The sequence below is a fragment of the Corythoichthys intestinalis genome, chromosome 12, assembly GCF_030265065.1.
Source record: "Corythoichthys intestinalis isolate RoL2023-P3 chromosome 12, ASM3026506v1, whole genome shotgun sequence".
In the NCBI taxonomy this organism is placed as follows: domain Eukaryota; kingdom Metazoa; phylum Chordata; class Actinopteri; order Syngnathiformes; family Syngnathidae; genus Corythoichthys; species Corythoichthys intestinalis.
Genome location: NC_080406.1, coordinates 32,057,828 through 32,081,845, shown reverse-complemented (window position 1 = coordinate 32,081,845; position 24,018 = coordinate 32,057,828). Strand labels below are relative to the sequence as shown.

At 39.6% G+C, this 24,018-nt stretch overlaps 1 protein-coding gene across 1 annotated transcript in view; it reads left to right on the top strand.

The window, feature by feature from the left end:
- pdia5 (protein disulfide isomerase family A, member 5) overlaps positions 1-24,018 on the top strand; it is an 89,815-nt gene that overhangs the window by 51,944 nt on the left and 13,853 nt on the right. Inside the window, exons 11-16 of the mRNA XM_057852119.1 lie at positions 2,757-2,828; positions 3,792-3,928; positions 13,399-13,469; positions 13,569-13,732; positions 14,709-14,839; positions 18,389-18,459. Coding sequence (XP_057708102.1) covers positions 2,757-2,828; positions 3,792-3,928; positions 13,399-13,469; positions 13,569-13,732; positions 14,709-14,839; positions 18,389-18,459 — 646 coding nt within the window. The remainder of the gene's footprint in view (positions 1-2,756; positions 2,829-3,791; positions 3,929-13,398; positions 13,470-13,568; positions 13,733-14,708; positions 14,840-18,388; positions 18,460-24,018) is intronic.

The following is a 24,018-nucleotide window of genomic DNA, read 5'->3' as shown; positions in this document are numbered from 1 at the left end:
ATACAAATAAGACTTTAAGTGGGTGATACCAGAGTTAAGACCAAGAGCAGGTTCAGGTCAACATGGTAAGCATGCTGAAATCTACAAAACATCTTCAGAGAAAGAACTACATTGTTTATTCATGCCACTGCAAACCACAACAACAAACATATGGATAAATAAATACCTCATTGGCAGTGTCAGTCAAAACTGATTTGGCTTTTAATAAAGCATCTGCTAACCCAAAGAGGCTTCTAGAACACCCACATAGAAATGTTTGTTGTCTAACCAAGGTCATAACCAGGCAGCTGTTGGTCTGCTAGTTAATTCTCCTGTTGGTTGCTTTGGGATCCCCCTGAACCATCACTCTATTTGCTCTCCCCACCACCGCCACTAGGGTATTATGAGCCAGTTTCAAATGTTGACTGAGTTTGTTAGCAGTCTGCAGGAGCTTAATCATCCCTATTTCCACATTAAACACCTTCATTCCAGCCTGGACCTTTAATTAGATGGGTACTGATTAAGTGATTGTGGGGTTAGCCAGTTTGTGTGTGTCTGTGTGCATTGTGTGTTTGCAGGCACACACATACACAGTAACCAGGGGGGCACATTAGCGCCAGTGCCATGCCAGCTAATGACCATGCCAGCCCAGTGCCTGCAGTTTAAAGAACATCACTTTTGGACTAAAGTGCTTTCCTCAGCTCTGAAACTATCTCAGTGCTGCACCTGCTGCGAGGACGCGTGTTCCAGACCCATTTCAATTTACTCACTTTCTTTTATGATGAGGAACACTGAAGATGTGTGCTGGGCTCATTTCATTTGACATTTAATGAGCCAGATGTGAATGAAAAACATGACCTGCAACCAAATTAGCCAATATCTGTTGACTGATCATGTATCACGACAAAATATTGAGGTATTTAGATACGCAAGACCAAAATTAGATCTTGACATTTAAGGGGTTTATACAAAGTACTTTGAGGGACCGAGACAGAGTTTAAACCAAGTCTTTAAGGCAGATATGTTAAAACCAGGCTCGAAGGTATGTAGCGTATGCACTGCTTTATACTGCTAGTCTCAAAAAGTTTTGCCAGCAGGGTAGAGTGGGATGAGTTGTGCCAGTTTTTACTTGGTGTCTTTAAAGCAAGCGCAAGCATTGCGGTGCATCCTTGGGAACAATAACATTGGTTCTTGAGTTAAGTTATAATTAGAGAAATTGACTCTAGTAGCACTATTAATTTGCCCTTGGTGTGGGGTAAATACACTGGGGTAAGTTGTGCCATTAATTATTTGAGTAAAACTGATGCATTTAATTTCAGGAATGGTATTGATCTATAAAAATAAGGAAAAAAATCTATTTACATTTATTACAAGATTTTGCAACATGAAAACATGGTTTTCTGCAACAAATAAGTGGTATACTTGACTCTAATGAGAACATCACTGTATTCTGAGCTATATAGACGTTTTTTTCCCTTGTTTTTTGGTTTAATTTAAGACCTTTTTTCCTGTTTTTCATCTTTTTTTTCATTCGAATTTTACTACTTTTTATCTTTTTTCTTTGTACGCCCTCTCCAGATCCTCTCAGGTGTGTCTGTCACTATCCTTGTTTTTACTTTTTCTTGCAATTCCTGACTTTCTTGCTTTCACCTTTGGCAAGAGAAGTATGATTTCTATAGTACCAAAACCTAAATGAGTCTAATATCCAGTTTTGTCTCTTGATATGATTGCTTGGGATTTGGTCCCAGAAGAGTGTTAGGTGGCTTCCGTGGCCCAATTTACTCCAGGCCCTGTGGCACATATTACCCCACAAGACCCCACGATACTTAAACTCCTCTACTTGGGGAAGGACATCATCCCTGACCCGGAGAAGGCATTCCACCTTTTCCCGACTCCATTCCGACCGCTTCACATTCGGTTGCGAACGCCTTCAGCGAGAGTTGAAGATCCCGGCCTGAAGAAGCCTACAGAACTATATCAACTGCTAAATGCAGAGATTAGACAATGAGGCCACCAAACCGGACCCCCTGTCCGGCTGCGCTTGATATTCTGTTCATAAAAGTTATGAACAGAATCTGTGATATAGAGCAGCCTTGGCGGAGTCCAACCCTCACTGGAAACTGATCTGACTTATTGCCAGCTACGAGGACTAAACTCTGACACCTGTCATACAGGGATAGGACCCACTGTATCAGGGGTTCCGGTACCCTCTACTGCCAGAGCACCCCCGACAGTACTTCCTGGGGGCACAGTCGAACGCCTTCTCTAAATCCACAAAACACATGTCGACTGGTTAGGCAAACTCCTGTGGCCCTCCGAGAACCCCGCTGAGGGTATATGGCTGATCCTCTATTCCGCAGCCAGGACAAAAACCACCCTGCTCCTCCTGAATCCACGATTCGACTTCCCAACGGACCTACCTCTCCAGTACCCCTGAATAGACCTTCCCAGCGAGGCTGAGGAGTGTGATATATTAGCTCTCACCTCTGCCAAAGTTATACTTCCACTCCATAAAATTGGCCAAACAAAAGATGGAAAACAGGAGCTTTCAAGACAGGTGGGAGGCAAATTATAAGTTCACCAATGCAAAGAACAGACTTTTGTCCTGTAAGCCCACATGGCGAACAGCTGCAGTCTACAGTATAGTAGGTGTTATTGGCTCATTGTGGTGTGTGACATACTGACAAAATAAATGGAAAGTCTATCAAGGCTTTGATCAACACATACTGTATATGTTGATTATGTGAAACAATAATCAAGTTTTGCACATTATTTAGGAAGGGCAAGTTCCTCTACCACTACGAGAACTACGGCGCCACAGCCAAGGACATCGCAGAATGGATGAAGAAGTGAGTAGCCGGATCACCACTTTTCACGTTTTGAAGGAACAACATCTGGAGTTGATGCGTGACACTATAGTCGCTGTATGTGAAATATGCATGTGTGCGTGTGTTAAATATCCTCTGTGCTTAATGCTTTTAAATGTATGTGTATGTGCTTGCACAGCTGCTCTCACAAAGCACCGAAGGTCACAAGCTGTAGCATCGCTATGAGCTGCAGTATTTAAATTGAACACATCAGTTTAGGTTTATAACAAGTGTGTTACTTTTAATGGTGTATGTGCACATAAGAGAAAATTGCCTTTGCATGAATTTGTGCTACAGAGAGGCTTATGTGCATTAGTTTGTGTGATACCAATATTGTGTATGCATCTGGGAGAGATTATTGTGTGAGTCAGAGCGAGAGAGCGATGCCATGATTGTGTACCTAATGTGTATGAGGATTTAGCCCATTTTAGTTTAGTGTGGTAGATTATTGTGTCCTTGAGAATTGATTGTGTGTGTGCTCGATAACTGTTGGATTTGAAATAACTGTGAATGTGAGACAGCCAGCTATGGAGAGAGTGAGAGATAACTTCTGTGTGTGTGGGGGGGGAGTTGAGTGCATTGTAGGGCAGCGTGGTAGATAATTGTTGTTAGAATCGTGTATGTGTGTGAGAGGTAATCATTGTGAAAGATCGTTATGTGAAAATTGCGAGCGTGTGTCTATATGGGGATAAAAGACCTATAAAGATGTGTGTTTGTGCACAAGAGAAATGTGTGTGTTTGAGAGAAAAGATACTGTGTAATAGCGCATGGAGTGGCATGTGTTTATGTTCATGTCCATGTGTTATTGACAGTGTACAAGTGTGATGTCATTCAGGCGGGTTTATTTCAGACAGGGTGTGTGTTCGGTATGTGGTTCAAGCCCGACATCTGTGTTTGATTTACACACACACAATCTAGAATTAAACACTTTTTTTTTTTTCCCAGCCCTCAGCCGGTGCAGCCGAAGACTCCTGAAGTGTCGTGGTCCGAGACTGATTCGTCAGTCTTCCACCTCACAGACGAATCTTTTGACGCTTTCATGGAGGAGCATCCTGCCGTTATGGTCATGTTCTACGCCCCCTGTAGGTGACATCCAACACCACAAAATCACCACTAAGGAACACTAATCAGTTAACATGCACACTATTACACTAATTTAAAAACCAATATTAAAAACGTTTGGTTTAACTACTTGCTTACCTCACCTAAAATAACATTAACTAGTTTTTAATGTAATACTCCCCATAGTACAGGATAATCGCTCTTGACAGACACAAGATTTTAACTCTTTGGCTTCCATTGACTTTGATAGCAGAACCAGAGCTGCTTCAAAAATGAACTCTTTTTACATCGAACATAAATTAACTATGGCAAAGGGGCGGCGCTTGGGGGGGGGACCCGGGCCTGGTTCTCAGGCATAAAGGAGGCCTGGGTGGGTGAGGGTAGGGGCTAAAAACAATGTATGATAATTCGCGGAACTATATTATAGTGTTTAAGAGGGCGTACATCTCACAGCTAACATCAAACACTTCGGCAGCATCGTTTCAGCCCTCCCAGTCCAAATGGATTGGACGTCTATTGCTGTCAATGGCTCTAAAACATGATCATTCGATGCGCTGTACCAGTTTAAATGGATTGATGTATATCACTGTCAATGGCAGTGAATGGGTTAAAAATCGGCTGACCACTTGTAAAAATTTGCGATTGTAAAATATTGGACAAGGTGAGGAAAGATAACTCTCAACAATAGAATAGAACACCTTTATTGTCATTACACAAAGTGTCATGAGCATGGAGTGCACACACACACACACACACACACAAAAATGGGATTAAAAAGTATGTACACAATAAAAACACAAAAAGACTTGTAATAGTGGTACTCTTGCAGTATAGGTAAGGTGACATGTGATAGCAGCAGTCAGTAATAAAACTCTATAGACCCTACTCACGTGACGTCACAACCACGCCCCCGCGCCATATTGTCCGTCAACTCGTCGTTGTTGATGCATTACCGCTACGTAAATTCCTCCTATTATGGCGTGTTTTTCTGCTCGTTAACATTAATAATCAAAATGGTAAAGGCGTGTGTGGCGGTCGGTTGCAATAACAGAGAAGATAGACGGAGAGACTTGAGATTCTACCGCAGGGGTGGGCAAACCGGTCCTCGAGGGCCACAGTGGGTCCTGGTCTTTGTTCCAACTGACCCAGCACAGATAGTTTAACCAATGCGGTTTCAGCAGAAATGAGAAGCACCTGACTGCAACCGACTGATTGCACTTGTAAAACAGCAGATTGGTGAAAAGGTGTCCTTTTAATGGGTTGCAACAAAAACCCGCACCCACTGCAGCCCTTTGTGGAATAGTTTGCCCACCCCTGTTCTACCGTATTCCGAGAGACCCGGAGAGGAGAGCGAGATGGACTGCTGCAATTCGACAAGAAAACTGGGCTCCAAACGATTACCACAGATTATGTAGTAGTCATTTTATATCTGGTAAGATGCATTTAATATATATTTAGAGGATTTTGGGCTGACAACCACAATTAAGATCATTGCTAAGCTAATCGCCGACAACATACAGTTTCAAATTCAAGATGCTTATTTCTTCCACCATCATTACATTTTGAATAATATTTAGCTGGTACCAAGTGAAAGAAGCTGGCCTCGTCTACGGATCATCAGTTAAACAGGTGTGTCCAAACCTTTTGCAAAGGGGGCCAGATTTGGTGTGGTAAAAATGCGGGGGGCTACCTTGGCTGATTTACTTAGAACAATATATTTAAACAAATGTTAGCAAGCCCTTCTGTGTGTCACATTTGCTTTATTATAATTTTTTTTTTAATTCATAATTTCAACAGTCTCGTCTTTGTGGCGTTCTCTTTCGACACTGGGGCTCTTGCGAAATACTGCTGCTGTGAAATTAAACTAGCTTCTGGTTGCTATAATTTCTCGCTGCGTATCTTCCCTGTAATGTTGTACATGTCAGCGTGTCTTGTTCGGTAATATCATTATCACGTCACATCGAACTCTTTGAAAACAGCGACTGTCTTTTTTTTTTTTTTTTTTTTTTTTTTTGGATTGTGGCCATTTTAGAATACAGGGTAATGTTGCTTAGAGTGCTGCTCTTAATGTTTTTCAAAGTTTCGTGAGAATAGGCCGAGTTTCTGTGGAAAAGACAGTTGTAGATATCAGGGTAGCAGATGTCAGGCAGAGAGGGCGAAGACAGCGGGTCGAAAAATATCGATTTAGGCATCAAATATGGATCTGGCGAATGGATAGACTGAAGCTTTTCCACATAACGCCTTTTATGCAACGCATCCAATGAGTTTACAGCGTCTGAAAGCACCGGGGCTTCCATGAATTGCATTATAAATTGCACGACAAATTGAAACCATTGAGAATACGGATAAACAAAGACGGACAATATGGCGGCCGGATACAGCGACACGTCATTCTGTGACGTTGGTGAGTAGGGTCTATTGTAGAGGATAATCACTCTTTGTCAAATTCAAAACCACCATTCTTCCCTAATTCTGCACCACACGATAATCATTCTTCACAAACTGCCCATCACAAGCTATTGAAAATACAGGTAAACCTGAGTAAAAAGTCACTCTTACACCAGAGGGTTATCAGTTTGGTTATCTTTTTGAGTCATCTGGCAATCTAGACCTTTGGTGTTTTTTTCACAGCAAATGCTAAAATTGCGCCCAATCGTTGGTTCGTCTATGCTGTTTGCATTATTTCCTGATAATCTATTCTGCTTTAATATGAGAGCTTGAATGTGTGCAGAGCTCTCATTCACAGACAACTTTTGTTCCTGCACTCTTGCAATAGCGGGGCATCATGGGTGGAGATTAATGGTTCTCCTTCGGCCCGACATCATCTTACATTTTCTATCCACCTCTGAGCACAAACAATCCGGCTTAGCCCACGAGGTCATCACTCTGCGCATTAGCGCAAACAACTTTCTTCTACCCTGTAGCTCTAAAAAGCCAAGTTAGGCATTCTTCTTTTCATTCTTCTTGGACCTTTTTACTAGACACCAAAAGACTATCCCGCCACTCACATTTTGCATCAGGAAGCCATTAGTGTCATTTTTTCCCCCATTTTATAGCAGTAACTCTTCTTGAGCTGCTTAGCAACATGAAGACTTGCTTCAGTGCTGGGAGCACAGAGGAAATTACTTCAACTCCAGGATTTTATGCTACTTTTATGCATTATGCATCCTGTTTCAATAGCACAACAGACTTCTTAATTTGGTTCAAACTCCAATTCAGTGTATCTTTCAATTTTTCCTTTGGGATTATTCATCAATTTTGTCAAAAATTGACAGGAAATAATTTCAAATACCATTGGAAGATTATTAACTGCTATACAAGTGTAAAAAAAAAAGTTTGCCAGACTAAATGCCAAGAACTGATGTCATGTAAAACATCACATAAAACACTTAAGTGGTTAGATAGGCAGAGAATCGAATATCAACACTCACTGGTCCTTCCTGTGAGGGGAAATTGGGAGTCACCAGCTATGAGTGTGACTTTCTCAGTCCTATTTGTGTCTTATTAATCCCATTTATCAGCTACCTAATAACTATGCTATAACACTTATACTATCAAAACGTGAAACCTATCTAACCCACCTAAATTTATTGGGTTAAAATTTGAAACTACAAGACGGTTTTATGATGTATATGCAAGTAGCCGGCCATGTCGTTACATATCATAAAATGATACTGGACTTTTGTGTTCTCGTGTGCTACTAATACGCCTTTGTAAAAATTCATTCAACCATAAATGTCACGTTAAAACATCACACAAAACACTTTCAAACCCATTGCAAGCACTAACGCAAAAGCCAATGATGTATTTCTTAGTTTTGAATTTATAATGGTTTATCTACCCCAAAACATGTTTTAAATTGGTCATAATTTATTTTAGGCTACGTTCACATCGCTGGCCGTGATGCCCAATTTTGATGTATTATTTTAATCATTCCATTTTGTGTGTGTGTGTGTGTGTGTGTGTGTGTGTGTGTGTGTGTGTGTGTGTGTGTGTGTGTGTGTGTGTGTGTGTGTGTGTGTGTGTGTGTGTGTGTGTGTGGAGCGATTCCGATGAAGTCATATGCGACTTGTGACGTCACACACGTATGCGTACTGTTGCGACCTGTTGATGTGTTTACGAAAGTATGGCGAGGTCACTTTAGTCAAGCTTTTTGTGGCAACTTTTGAAGACTTTTATGATAGCAGAAACAACTTTTTTTTTTTTTTTTTAAACCTGACAGCTTTATTTGCAGTATAAAGTAGTAAAAAGTATTTTCTCAGCGTTAGTCCACCATTGCGCGTTTGCGTCTGTTGTTTCTTTAGTCAAACAGTGGGGATGTGTTTTACTTGTTGATAACGTATAGGTCACATTCATGCAGATATGCATTTACATTTCAGAGGTGTCGCATACACATCAGATTTTTATCCACATATAAATGAGCCCAGGTCTGATATGAAAATCATTGTGATTGTATAACTGTAACTGTTCACATTGCATGAAAAAAAATCTGATACATGTTGCACCTCTACTTACGAAATTGTTTCTAGTAGTAGTCTCCTAATCTGAAAATTCCGTAAGTAGACATTTTTTCCATGTAAATGCTCTAATCCGTTCCAAGCACTACTGAAAATTAGGGCTGTCAAAATTATCGCGTTAACGCGCGGTAATTAATTTTTTAAATTAATCACGGTAAAATATTTGATGCAATTAATGCACATGTCCCGCTCAGACAGTATTCTGCCTTTTGGTAAGTTTTACAGCAAGGTTTTTTGTGCTGTGTAACAGCGAACTCTTGTGGTCGCTTTGCGACATAGTTTATTGCTTTCTTGCCAGTTCAATATGGCTGCACGACGTCTCGGGCTGACGCATACGTTGTAATGTTGTGCTTATATGATCCTTGGACAAGATTTGTCCGTAAGTATGGTTGTTGTAAAGAATGTACATATTATGTTAGTAAGCGAAATGTTATATTTTTTGTATGAGACGCTTTTTGTTTATGTTTAGTGAACCTGTATAGCGTGCTAAGCTAACGTTGTTGCTAATGCAATGCTTGTGTACTTTTTTTTTGTAGTTTCACTACGGTCTAAAGAGGACAATGGTTTGAGGCCATTTTATTAATAAATCAGATGAAAAAGGAAGAAGTCTGATTATTAAGGCGTCGTTCTCTAGCTGTCTAGCTTTGGAAAAAGTAGACGCTTCGGAGTGAGGACAGCATAGACAGATTTAAATGACAGTAGAGTGAAATGCCCACTACAGTCCTTATGTACCGTATGTTAAATGTATATATCCATCTTGTGTCTTATCTTTCCATTCCAACAAATTATTTTACAGAATATATTTATAATTTACAGAAAAATATGGCATATTTTATAGATGGTTTGAATTGCGATTAATTGCGATTAATTACGATTAATTAATTTTTAAGCTGTAATTAACCCGATTAAAAATTTTAATCGTTTGACAGCCCTAATTTCTATCCATGGATCACTTTAACAGAATGTTAATGTTAATGCCATCTTGTTGATTTATTGTTATAATAAACAAATACAGTACTTACGTATGTGCAGTATGTTGAATATCTATATCCGTCTTGTGTCTTGTCTTTCCATTCCAACAATAATTTACAGAAAAATATGGCATATTTTATAGATGGTTTGAATTGCAATTAATTACGATTAATTAATTTTTAAGCTGTGATTAACTCGATTAAAAATTTTAATCGTTTGACAGCCCTACTGAAAATACTAAATTTTATAATCTGGGTGAAACCGTAATAAAACAGCCAAACACATTTGAATCAATCCAGTTCTTAAATACACCTCTAGGTGCTACTTGGACACATCATCAGTAATGAACTGGAGGTCATTGGGTGTTCCGGGTCTTTGATCATCATACACCCTCACTCCGACAACCCGGCCGGGGGTGATTAGCGGCCGACTTGTGTGGCCTGCTACTCCAAGGATCCCCCCTCCGGATCCATAGCCATCTTAAGGCTTTTTCCGCAGCCTCAGATATTGATTTGATGGCTCTTCGGCACAGCTGCCTTTTTATTGTCAGGAGTTTAAGCGTTCGAGACAGTGACTGGACAGCAAAACCTTGATACCCCACCGCAACTGGTCCGCAGCGGGCTTTCCAGCCATTGCCCCGGCACTCGGTCACCAACTCCGCATATTTGGCCCACTTACGTTCGTTGGCCTCCTCCAGTCTGTCTTCCCAGTGGACAGTAAGCTCAACCAGGACCACTTGCTTTGTCGACTCTGATGTTAACACTATGTCTGGGCAGAGCGAAGTGGCCAGTATGTTCTCTGGGAACTTGAGCTGTCTCCCCAGGTCGACTTGGAGTTTCCAGTCCTGTGCTGTGTTCAGAAGCCGCCTAGCGATACTTGGCTGATTTTGCCCCTTTTCCCCAGCTCTGACAAAGGTGATGGACTGCTTGGGAGCGTTCTGGTACCTGCAGTTGATAATAGCTGTGCTGAGTGTATCTGCCAGGGGCTGGAGCATACCTAACCTAACCGTTAATACCTGTAATTAAATTGGTAATAGAACATAATGCAAAGAAGAAAAAATCTTCCCTTTCAAGTGAGGAGAGGTCCTTTTCTTTCACAAGATCGAAAATGGTGTTGGCATTTTGGCAGACTACAGTCTGTGATTTTTCCATAATCCAGAGAAGTCTCTTCATCTCATCAAAACCTCTTCATGAGTCAAAAATGCGAGGAGACTTGTGTTCTTTTGGCAAAAACATCAAGCCCACTAAAAGAACAACAACACTGTCATGCCTCTGCACACCATCATACTGGGACACCCAAATTGAAACGTCATCAACAATAGGCCAATAGGAGAATCATGTTACTGAAGCATGATGGAAAAGCTGATGACCAATTGGGCAGCACGATCTAACGTCGCAACATTTGGAAGCAGGAAGTACGTATGTATCTTTTACAGTACTGTCCTGTATTAATGCCACTTGTACCCTGCAATTTCTTTTTCTTTATTTTCCTTTTGAGGCGTGTCGTAACCTGAACATTCCGTTTGTAGAGACGTTTGTAAGTAGACGTACCACTGTACTCCAGTTTGTAGGATTTCTCAGGTAACTTGAGAAAATGTAGAAAAGGTGAAACGTTGTAAATACCTTACGAACTACGAAGTACTTGTGGTATAAATGTCAAGAAGTTACATGGAGTGGAACTTATAATAGACAAGGCCCTTTGCAAGCACTCTATTGATTTTGAACGGGGTCCAGCGTGTAGCGCGCTAGTGTCGCCGAAGGAAGTGCTCTTTGGCCACAATCTGCATGATCACACGCCTGGCTGCCTTGTCCCTTCTCCAGCACGCCGGCTGATTTATAGCCTGCATCGGTGCTGAAGAAAGAAGGCGCTCAACTGTTTTGACAAGGGCAATTTAGCACCTTTGGAAATGTACCAATTTACTTGCTCGCTGTAGAGGGTGTCGCTATCAAACAACCATACGTCTTCACCAGCGACGTCTTGTAACGGCTGCACGCGACAAATATTGCGAGCGCTTGCCAGGCTCATGCTCTGTTAAACGCCTCGGATGCGGCTCAGGGGTTTTTGCAGAGATTAACTGAAAAGAACAAATGTTGAGTGCCTTTGTGTTCTGGCACCCTTCTTCATTAAGAAATGGTTAGCCCCTGCACTACTTTGCAGATTCACCACTACATTGTATTAGGCAGCATGTACAGCTGTCGGCCTTAGTGTACTTTTGCGGATGAGTTGGCTACAATGTCCAGTGGTGCCTTGAAATTTTCTGACCCTTGACCTTGCTAGCATAGCAAAATGAGAGCAACTCAACTCAAAAAATATAAAAATTGTGGCCTGCATGACTCAAAATGTGGTGTCCACATAAATATGTGGATGCCATGTCCTAATGATTTTTCTTTGTTTCATCACAAAAAACAGACACTTTTCCTACAAACCAGTTAACATGTTCTGCTGTCATGAACGAAACAACCAAACATGTACAGTACATTTACTACTGACAACCCCCAACAAGGTGCTCGACGAAAAATGTAAAAGTTTCAATCACAGTTTTACTTATTAAGCTTTTAGTCCAATTTTCACGGTCTTTTAAACCAAAAATAACTCGACCTGTTTAGTTTTGTTGAATCGTAGTTTCTCACTGCACCAGTAAGCTCTGGTACGTAATTGCTGTAGATGTCCGATCTCGCCTGAATTCGCGTGGATCAGTAGGAGCAGGCTCACAGACTCCTATGACAGCAGCATGTGGCGTAGCGGAAGCCAAGGAATAGCGACAAGTTCTACTGTTGCAGCCCCTAGGTGGCGAGACGTGAGATCGACTGATGCGTAAGGTTTCTTTATTTTCTGCAATCCTTGCGTCACTGTGAAACTAAAATTTATACAAGCCAATTAATATTTCACAGTGAGTCAATAACAAAAATTTACAAACACAAAAAGGATACCTCGCTGCGCTTTTTTAGGTGTACAAACTAAACTTGAATCAGGAAGAGCTGTCCCGAGGTAAAATGTGCCGATATCAGCTGGACAAATCACATTACAATAGTTCGCAATTGTTGTTTGTTAAAGGTGCGAAGGATTAAGACAGTTCAGACTTAGCCTGAACGCGGTCTGACCAGCTCATCCATTAAAGAAGATGCGGCGGTCTTGATGGCGGTGATTGACAATCGGATGTTAAGTGGTTGTTTAAATGCATGCAGCGCAGGTAAAAAATAATCCATTAATAAGCAATTTGTCAATAGAAAAGGTGGTTTGATTATATAGTAAAATCTAAAATACACGACAAAATTACCCATTAGCCTTTTACAGTTTGTGTGTGTGGCTTTTTTTCTCCATTTATTCAATTTATTCAGTGCCAAAGACAAATTCACATATCCATTAGAATCTAAACATTTAGTGCTAAACATGTGTTATAGCTTCTTTTATTTTTTTTTTCCCACTGGAAAAAGTGTTGTAATTTCATAGCCTGCTCTACTTAGAATTGCAAGCTTGTAGACAAGGTTAATGAGACACACCTGGCAGTAGATGGCAGACATGTGCCATTTTAACAACGCATACTGTCTATGCTATTAGCCTGTTTATGAAATTTTCCCTTGTTTGTTAGCATTAAGCTAAATATACTTTCTGGACGAGCAATGTAGTAATACACAGTAATTTTTTGTTTTCTGTTTAGTTTGACTGTAAACTTCAAATTAGGGTGGCAATTACCAGCTCAAACTTTTCTGAAGAATTGTTTACTGCCTGAAAAATGCAACTTTTTGCCAAGGAAGTTGAGTTGTGCGCTTGTATTTGTTTTTTGCTAAAAATCAGCTGTTGCTAAAAATCAGCTGCTAATATATCAAAAGTTGACTCAAATGTCTTCCCAATGTGCAAACTTGCATTTGATGTGAACACAGGTAAACCACGACGTTTCGATAGAAACCTTAGTTATAAATTTAGACATTGTCAGCACAAATCAATGCATCTTTATACATTTGTCCAAATGACACATCCTATTTTAATTTTGCATCTCAAAGGGTGTGGCCACTGCAAAAAGATTAAACCAGAATATGAAGATGCTGCCCAAATACTCAACAAAGATCCAAAGGTGAGTTTTTTGTGTGTGTTGTGATTTGGTTCTGATTAATTCCTCCCTTCCCTTCTGTTGTCTTGTTTCTAATCCCCATGTTGAAATTTGCATTGGCAGAGTCCAGGCGTGCTGGCGGCGGTGGATGCCACCATCCATAAGTCTGTGGGAGATCGCTACAAGATATCCGGCTTTCCCACCATCAAGTACTTTGAGAAAGGACAGGAGTTGTACACGTTGCCACACATACGAAGCAAAGACAAGATAATCGACTTCATGCACAAGTGAGACGTACTATTTTTATAGTCTATTTTTGGTTGTAGATCAATGGCAAGCAGTCCCATAGTAGAGGAGAGGCTGGGTGGAGAAAAACTGGGAAAATGTACAGGAAATATGATGACATCATTGGTAATTGTAGGCTCAGTGAAAGAATAATAGAATATGACATGAATACTCTTATTATAATCATATGTTTTGTTGAATATCTTCACCAAATACAGGGGGGGGGGGGGGGGGCGACATTTTTTTAACCAGCGCAGTATTTGGTGGATTTACAATAGTCATGTTTAAACTTGAGAAACTTTTAGGAAGTTTTAGTGTTTAAGTATTTATTTTGCAATGTGCAACTAGGAGGATTTATTTTCGTTTTGTTACATTGTGGGACTTAAGCTTGGCTTGTTTTGTGACTTTGGGGTGATTTACATATGCTCTTATTACTTTAACAAGCACAAATCTGAGGGGATTTAAGGTAGTCCCATTTTTTTTTTAAAATTCCTTTGTAACTTATTAGTGCTGCAACATTTGGGTCTTTCAAGTAGTCTTGCATTAACCTCTGGAACATCTTGGTAGCCTTATTTGAACTTGAGCAACCTTTGAGAAATATATGCTAGTTTTCTTTTAGGCTGTGCATTTTTACAACAACTAATAGTAGCCATATTTTATCCCGGGCAACTTTTGTGGGATTTATTAGCGTTCTTGTTTAACCGGTGCAACTCTGGGGGATTTAAGACAGTCTTGTTTTCATCTCTAAAACCTTTGGGGCAGTTCTGGCGGTAATACTTGAAAAAGTTTTAGATTTAAGGTGCTCATTTTAAACTGAAACTTTTGCTTGAGTTCAGGTTGTCTTAATTTCTTATATCCTGTGCAATTTTAGGGGGAATTTACAGATGTCTTGTTTTAACCTATGCAGCATTTTGGGGGATTTATGGCCGTCTTAAAATGTGAACAATATACTGTATCTCATGACTCTTTTTGCTCCAGTCCACAGGCCCCGCCGCCACCAGAGCAGTCTTGGGAGGACAAGCCCTCCAGTGTCCTCCATCTTAGCTCGGAGGACTTCCGAGAGACCCTGAAAAAGAAGAAACACAGTCTGGTTATGTTCTACGCTCCATGTAAGACTCAATTGCTCACTAACTGCATTAGATTTTCAAGTCTTTATGATGATAACACTAATGTAAGTCAGCTATTTGGACCTTGGTTGTTGAAGTGTGAGATCTCGGACCTCCCCTGGGATTGCCTATGATCATTTCCTGGGCTTTAACCAGTTCACATACGTAAGTCCTAGCCTGTTGCCAAATTCTCCTCATCGTGCAGCATTAAGACTCCACCTAAGCCCCAGGGAGATAGACAATATCTAACAAGTGTGGGGAAATTAAGGAAACATCACAGTACCACCTGTTTTTTTTTTTTAACACGTCCTTCTTTCCACGTGGAAGTGTGTAACATTAATTTTACAACCATGGAAATATATTAAGTGAATGAGTCATCTTGTGAGAGTTGGTCAGCTTCATGGAACATTAAAAAAAATTTGGGCAGTTGAAGAAGGAGCAGTCTTAATATGTTGCCTCATTCCTATTCTTTAAATTAACAATGCAGTCATTGCAGGACCCAATTGATCATTTTAGCCATAAATCCTATTACTACAATATATGACCAAAATGTCCTCTAGGAGACAGTATATCGTATTGGCCCGAATATAAGACGACCCACTCTTTTTCAAGACTCAAGTTTGAAGAAAGACTTTTTGAACACCAAATTAATTTTAATACAGAAAATAATTACAGTACATCTGAAACAAATGATTATAACAATATATTTGAGAGAAAAAGCATGTTATATTTTCCTCATTCAAATCTTAATATCTGAACATTTAAATATGTAAACTAAAGCGCAATCACATTCGTAAATCAATGGCTTCTGGTTTTTTAAATGTAAATAAACCAATCTATTGTGATAAAACAACAAAACTGCAACAACTGCATTAACCATCAAAGTGAGGTCTAACAAACTGTAGTCTTGAAACAAATCTGAATAAGGAAAAACATTGCAATAAAATAATGCAAACTGGTTAAACTTTAGAGTAGCTGAGATCCGTCATGACAGAACATTACTCCTAAAGTTCAGCATTTGCGTCAATGATATCTGGCGCCATCTAGCGTCGTGAATGGGTATAATGTCTAGACCCCGAATATAAGACGACTCCCACTTTTTCAGTCTTATTTCAATGCAAAAAACACTGTCCTATATTAGAGCCAATACGGTAGTTAAACTACATAAACAGGTGATTCAAGCAAAATTGATTTTTCTGTGATAGATGGGATATGTAGAAAAATTGTACAGATTAAAATGAAACTTTTATTCCTGAACAAAAAAAATCACTCCGGTTTAAATAAGACTATAGTAAAACTCTAAAAAGTTAGTGTCTTTCTGAAATAGTGGTGCGCACCCCCTTGGGGAGCGCAAAGCGATGCCTGGGGTGGGAACGCATGTGACTTCGGGTAACATACATTTTTTTCTGTACTAGAATAAATTGTAATTGCATATCCACTCAGCAGTTGGCAGTGCTGCTCTCATTTTCAGAGTGCGCAGCATTTTTGCACCAAACAAGAGCAACACAGCAAAGAGCAGGAGAGTGAAGTGAATTGAACAAACCCCTCAGCAACACCTTGAAAATATATTTGACAAGGATGTCAGAGATGTCTTTCAAAAGCTAAAACGAGGAAATATGACGAAGCATATGCAGCGTTTGGTTTCACTTTTACTGTGTCTAAAAATGTTGGCAGTGGACAGCATGAAGCCAAATCAAATCTGAGGTCATTAAAAGTCATTAGACCACAATCACATAGACAAGCCACTTGATTTTTTTTTTTTTCAGCGAAAACGTGCTCAATATTGCCAACAATTGCCCCTCTTTGTGAGTGTTACATCAGTAAACCAGTGAGCATTGTTAGCATCATATAAGGTGGCATACCAAGTTCCTCAGTGCAAAAAACCCCACACCAGAGCAAAGGAGCTGATCCTGCCTATATCATTAGACATGGTCTCGGTCATGCTGAATGATAAAAGTGCTGCAAAAATAAAAACCGTCCCTCCGTCCAATCAGTCATTTTTGAGAAAGAAAATACTTGAGAAGCGTTGATGTAGCATTACAATAGCGTAATTCTCTCCAAACTGTATAGGTCATTACATTACTGCCTTAATGCCGCCGAAAGTTACACTCCTTAACTCATTCGCTCCCAGAACCGTATAAATACGTTCTATTTCCAAATGCTTCAGTGTCCCGATTACGTATTTATACGTCTTTTGCGTTTTTTTTAATAAGAAGCATATATAGCTTCCGCTCTAATTGAGAAACAAAGAACAAGGCTCCAAACCAATTTTAAAGCAATAAAACTGGCCACTGGAGGGCAGTAGCGCATTTTGGATGACCAGGCAAGCCGATTCATCAGCAGTGAACGGCCGGCCAGCATTGTTAGAGCGCTGGCGGAGGAGCCCAGGCGGCGCTCCGACCGGACAAAACAACGAGAGGACGCCTGGGACGCCAGGCGCTGGACGATCGTGCAAAACGAGTGAAACCCCCCGTGGAGGGACTCGCCAAGCAGACCCCGCAGAAATGCAAAAATAATCCATCTTTGTGAGACAGACAACGATGAGGGAAAAGTTTACACGGCTGACATGGCGACAACGGCGTCATCTCGGCGACAAACCGTCATCTCTCAGTAGTCATGTGTGAATAAATTGCTACTTTGCTATCAAAAGCTCTATTTGGCTGGTTGTTAATGTTATTTTGTAAAAGGAAAACATTATTCAGATGTTTGGGATGTAACTAATGCAAAAAATAGCTTTGCTAAAGTCAAAGTTATGTTTGAAATGTATGCGTTTACAAAAAGCTCATTTTCTCCGTTTTTTCATCAGAAATGGGAAAATTGCTCAAACTAAGCTATTTTCTAATGCTGATTTCTAAAGAATGGAACAAGATACGAACTTACTTTTTTTTTCTGCTGAAAGAAGAGAGTCTAATCTTTCTTTTGGTGGGTTCAAAGTTTATATCGCAATAGAACAGAATTTTCTGTGGGCCTTGCAAAATCAGTCAAAATCCAGAAAAAACGGCCGGGAGCGAAGGGCCTTGCTCTGGTGAAAATGGCTGGGAGTGAAAGAGTTAAAGTACGACCACAACAGTTGTGAAAGTCAAAGTAGTCAAAATTAGCGTATGATAAAATCGCTAAACTTACGCAGGTTAATTAAGACAATAGTAAATCCCTTAAATGAAGCTAAAATTAAAGACTACCTTAAAGCCACAAAAAATTTAGGCTAGTTAAAATCCACCATTCTCATATCTCCGAAAAGTTGGAGAAGTAAAAAAAAAAGTTTAATTTCCCCAAAAGTTGCCCGCTTTGCTATAACAGTACATTAAATCCCTCAAATGTCTGTAGAAGTGTTGTGTTGATGTTCTAGTAAGACATCTACAGTGAACGGACTCAAAGTGACCGAGTTTATGACGTCCATAAAAAGATTGACTTTGCGCTTACACGGCGGTGAATCCTCTCTAAGGCCGCGTAAACAGCCCTGAGTTGCAAAACAGTGTTGTGGGGTGCAAAAGGAGTCTGACTGATGTGTGTTGGGGGCCATTGTGACACTTTTGTAATCGTCCTCCTTGGCAGGGTGTCCGCACTGTAAAAACGCCGTCCCGCACTTCACGACTGCAGCAGAACTCTTCAAAGAAGACCGCAAGGTGAGTCCACGCTGATTTGCTTCACCTTCAACACTACATCATTGCAAACAACTACAAGAGGACATTATACTAAGGGTGTGATCATTTTAAAGAGATCATATTGAAAAATTAATGATTAGGTATCTAGAATAAATAAGTACAGTGGGGCAAATAAGTATTTAGTCAACCACCAATTGTGCAAGTTCTCCTACTTGAAAAGATTAGAGAGACCTGTAATTGTCAACATGGGTAAACCTCAACCATGAGAGACAGAATGTGGAAAAAAAAAACAGAAAATCACATTGTTTGATTTTTGAATAATTTATTTCCAAATTAGAGTGGAAAATAAGTATTTGGTCACCTACAAACAAGCAAGATTTCTGCCTGTCAAAGAGGTCTAACTTCTAACGAGGCTCAACTCTTTACCTGTATTAATGGCACCTGTTTTATCTCATTATCTGTATAAAAGACACCTGTCCAAAATCTCAGTCAGTCACACTCCAAACTCCACTATGGCCAAGACCAAAGAGCTGTTCAAGAACACCAGAGACAAAATTGTAGACCTGCACCAGGCTGGGAAGACTGAATCTGCAATAGGTAAAACGCTTGGTGTAAAGAAATCAACTGTGGGAGCAATTATTAGAAACTGGAAGACCTACAAGACCACTGATAATCTCCCTCGATCTGGGGCTCCATGCAAGATCTCCCCCCAGTAGCATCAAAATGATAACGAGAACGGTGAGCAAAAATCCCAGAACCACACGGGGGGACCTAGTGAATGACCTACAGAGAGCTGGGAACACAGTTACAAAGGATACTATCAGTAACACAATGTGCCGCTAGGGACTCAAATCCTGCACTGCCAGACGTGCCCCCCTGCTGAAGAAAGTACACTTCCAGGCTCGTCTGCGATTCACGAGAGAGCATTTGGATGATCTAGAAGAGGACTGGGAGAATGTGTTATGGTCAGATGAAACCAAAATTGAACTTTTTGGTAGAAACACAGGTTCTCGTGTTTGGAGGAGAAAGAATATCAAATTGCATCCAAAGAACACCATACCCACTGTGAAGCATGGGGGTGGAAACATGCTTTGAGGCTGTTTTTCTGCAAAGGGACCAGGACGACTGATCTGTGTAAAGGAAAGAATGAATGGGGCCATGTATCGAGAGATTTTGAGTGAAAATCTCCTTCCATCAGCAAGGGTATTGAAGATGAGATGTGGCTGAGTCTTTCAGCATGACAATGATCCCAAACACACACCCAGGGCAACAAAAGAGTGGCTTCGTAAAAAGCATTTCAAGGTCCTGGAGTGGCCTAGCCAGTCTCCAGATCTCAACCCCATAGAAAATCTGTGGAGGGAGTTGAAAGTCAGTGTTGCCCAACGACAGCCCCAAAACATCACTGTTCTAGAAGAGATCTGCATGGAGAAATGGGCCAAAATACCAGCAGCAGTGTTTGAAAAGCTTGTGAAGAGTTACAGAAAACGTTTGGCCTCTGTTGTTGCCAACAAAGGGTACATAACAAAGTATCGAGATGAACTTTTTGTATTGACCAAATACTTATTTTCCACCATGATTTGCAAATAAATTCTTTAAAAATCAAACAATGTGATTTTCTGTTTTTTTTCCCACAGTCTCTCATGGTTGAGGTTTACCCATGTTAACAATTACAGGCCTCTTTAATATTTTCAAGTGGGAGTGGTAGTGGTTGACTAAGTACTTACAGTATTTGCCCCACTGTACTTGTACTTTAAAAAAAAAAAAAAAAAAGAATGGGTCAAATTGAAAGGGATATGAAGTAACAAGTGAATGAAATAAATGGGTACCGGGTACAATAACTTTTTATTTATTTATTTATTTATTTAGATCGAACAAAAAAGTTTTATTTTCTATGTTAAATTAATGAAATATTATTGTTAAAAAAAAGAGAAAATTAAAATGACGCATGTTTTTAGGAATGACAATTCAAATTTTAATGGCAGTCCTGAGTCATAATTACGCTGTTTTGATTTGCCCAAATGTTAAGATTTATTTTGTTCACATAATAAAGACTGCCCCCAGATGGGGGCATTTTGCGACTAAAATTGGAGCCAGTGCAAGAATTTTTTTCATCTAATCGCACATGTGTGACCAGTAAGATTGCTTATTATTTTTAGTTTTTGGTGACAAGCTCCATGGTTAAATCAACTAGTTCGCGGTAATGTAACGAGCTGGTTTGCCAAGGGAAAATACACTTCCAGGAGAGCAAGACTCACGACACAGCCGCCCCAAGACGCTCCGACTTCCTCGGCCACATTTACGCACACGTCCCCTTGGTCGTGTCCGGTTGTGGTTTGTGCTTCCAGGAAATATACGTGGCTCCACACCATGTTTCTATTTGATATTTTCCAAGTTGTTGAGTGTGCAACGATTGCAACATCCTAAGTAACGATGTTAGACTTTGTCGTTTTCTCAAGATTTATTTCAATCACAACTCACAACATATATTTCACAACTCTGCGACTGCTCTAAAAGCAGAGCATGACGAAGCTCTCCCTCCTGTGTGATGCATTATAATGCGTTCATGAAACAGTGCTCACAAGACTCAAGTTGGCAACAGAGCATAGAACATACAGTACAGTACAGTGGACCTCACCATACGATTGCTTTGCCACACGGATCTTTTCAACATCCTACGTTTGACTCGTCATTTGTTGAAATACGACAATTTATTATAGCGCCGCAGTTTCTTTGTTTTCCAGCAAGACGGATGCATGGCGGATTTTCTTGTGAGAGAACTAAACATGGGCTCCAACAATATTTGTGCAGGTGGTGAAAAAATAAAAAGGTGAAGCTTATCGTTGAAATTAAGATGGAAATGATAAGAGAAAAACATGAGCTCGGGGTGTGCATCCGTGAACTGGCTCAACAATAAGGCCGTAGACGGTCTATGATCTCAGCAGTCCTCCTCTGTTCGCCAGTCTTTATAAGTAAAGGTGACAATTATTATTATTGTAACATCGCCAAGGAAATCGGCAGCCTCCTCAGGTTTTAATCATTTATTTCAGAACTTGTGCAACACAACATGCCTAATGTCCGCGCAGCTTAACAAGTGAAGTGAAAGTCAAAAATCCTCCCTCACTCTGCCAAATTAGAACCCGATTCGTTACACTATTAGTTATTATTATTAGAGATGTGACGTGATCGGACACGATCCAATCACGTAATTTTCAAAGTATCGGAATTGGCAAAAAAATATCAGCCATGCCTTTTTTAAATATATATATATATTTTTTTTAATTAAATCGCTTTCTAATTGTATTTAAGGTTACAAACATAATGTTACACTCATCCAGAGTCTTTAGTTTAGGCTTAAGGTAGGCTTATCAAATTTATCCCGATAACGGTGGTAATTAATTTTTAAAAAAATGTATCACGTTAAGATATTTAACGCAATGAATGCATGCGCTGCACGACCTACTCACGCATTGTCGCGCTCAATCTGTAATGGCGCCGTTTTACTTATATAGAGAGATAAAAGGCAGAGTGAATTTTGGCAGCCTTTGGGGCCTATTTTTAATTGGCTAAAGCCTTGCAATCCCTCTCCCTATGATTAGAAATATCATGGGAAGCAATGTGGGGAAGCAAGGTAGCAATTGATCTTTTTCTTAACACCTTATGTTATTTCCCAACGCAGAGATATATCAATTGGTAGCACTACGCACAGTCATGGTTCCACTTTCCCATCATGCATTTGGCCATGGCTACAGTATCATTTACTGAAAGCTCAACAAATAGACTAGATGGCAATATTTAGTCACAATATACAAAGTCACAAGTCTTTCTATCCGTGGATCCCTCTCACAGAAAGAATGTTAATAATGTAAATGCCATCTTGAGGATTTATTGTCATAATAAACAAATACAGTACTTATGTACTGTATGTTGAATGTATATATTTGTCCGACTTTTATTCATTTTTTTCTTAATGCATTGCCAAAATGTATATGATCGGGAAAAATTATCGGGAATGATTGGAATTGAATCGGGAGCAAAAAAAAACAATCGGATCGGGAAATATCGGGATCGGCAGATACTCAAACTAAAACGTTCGGGATCGGTCGGGAGCAAAAAAAACATGATCGGAACAACCCTAATTATTATTATTACTATTATTCCCATTTTTATTCATAATCTGTTTTGCTCTGTGTAATTGCTATTTGCAATCGTACCAGCAGTATTTATTAAGGATTTAGTGTAGGTTTTCGAGCTGTGGAACAAATTAATGGAATTATAATGTATCCGGTATACATGTATATATACTGTATATATATATATATATATATATATATAATATATATATATATATTTATACGCATAGGCATGCACAACCTGTATGGCTCTCGTAGAATCACTTTTTAAAATATATTCAGTGTTTTGGCTCTCTCGGTCAAAAAGGTTCCCGACCACTGACTTAAACTCTTGACCCTAGACTTTTTTTTCATATACATGAATGGGACACTCCACACCCATGTTACAGCTGGGTCTCCCAACAAAAAACAAAAAAAATCCCATGTTAACCTAATTTGTAAGTAGTATACTGGTTGACGTCAAAACTGATAGAGAATAAAATAAAGATTTATAAGATTGTAGTTTTATGTATTTATCATGAAAGTATTTGTCGGTTAAACAGTGAAAATTAGAGGAAACCTTAGAGGGTCAATTTACAGTGTGCACTCCTGAATCTACTGCTTGCGCCTCTAAAATTTTAATTTAGGGGCCACTGTGATCCTAATAAAAAAAAAAAGTTAGTTTGGAGCCCTGCATTTCATTTAAATAAATAAAATAATGTGTCAATTCACTATTGGCGAAATGTTTAGTGCGCAATGTTATACAAAAAATTTTAAATTGGCATGCTTCAAAGTGTAACATTTAAAAAGATAGAGCTGTACAATATAACACCTAAATAAAATAACATACATTTAAAAAAAGACAATGATTAATTGAATGTATTGAGATGTTTTATACAATATAAAATATATGTTCATCAAATGAATCATAAGTTTCATGCAATGACGAAATGGAATAAGTTATTTAACATCGTTACAAATTCAGTAATACATAGAATATAAAATTCAAAAATACATTTTTAAAATTATTTTTTTATAGTTTAACTGGCAAATGAGCAATTAAGTTAATATACTCGCATGATTAATGATGCCTTTATTGGCTATAAACTTTTTTGTGTGTGCGGTGAGACGTAGCAGCAGGCAAACACTGCACACGCACCTTTTTTTTTCCCCCTGATGAACTGAGGTAAGTTGAAAAGTTGAGCAAGCGCTCTTGCATCATGCCTAATATTTCTGAGCGTATGTCAGCAAAGGAATGCGGCAGAGCCAATCAAACGGCAGGAGGAAAGTCACGCTTTCAGGCGACCACGGGAGGACACCTTCATCCTCCATCATCACATAATAGCTCCCGACTCGCACGTTGCCAGTGAGTCGTGTTCCGCATGAATCTGGATGCGCTCGACCTTTTACAGACGGCTCTTTTCTCATTTAAATGAAATTGCTTTTAAATTGATGTCAGATGGTGTCTTTT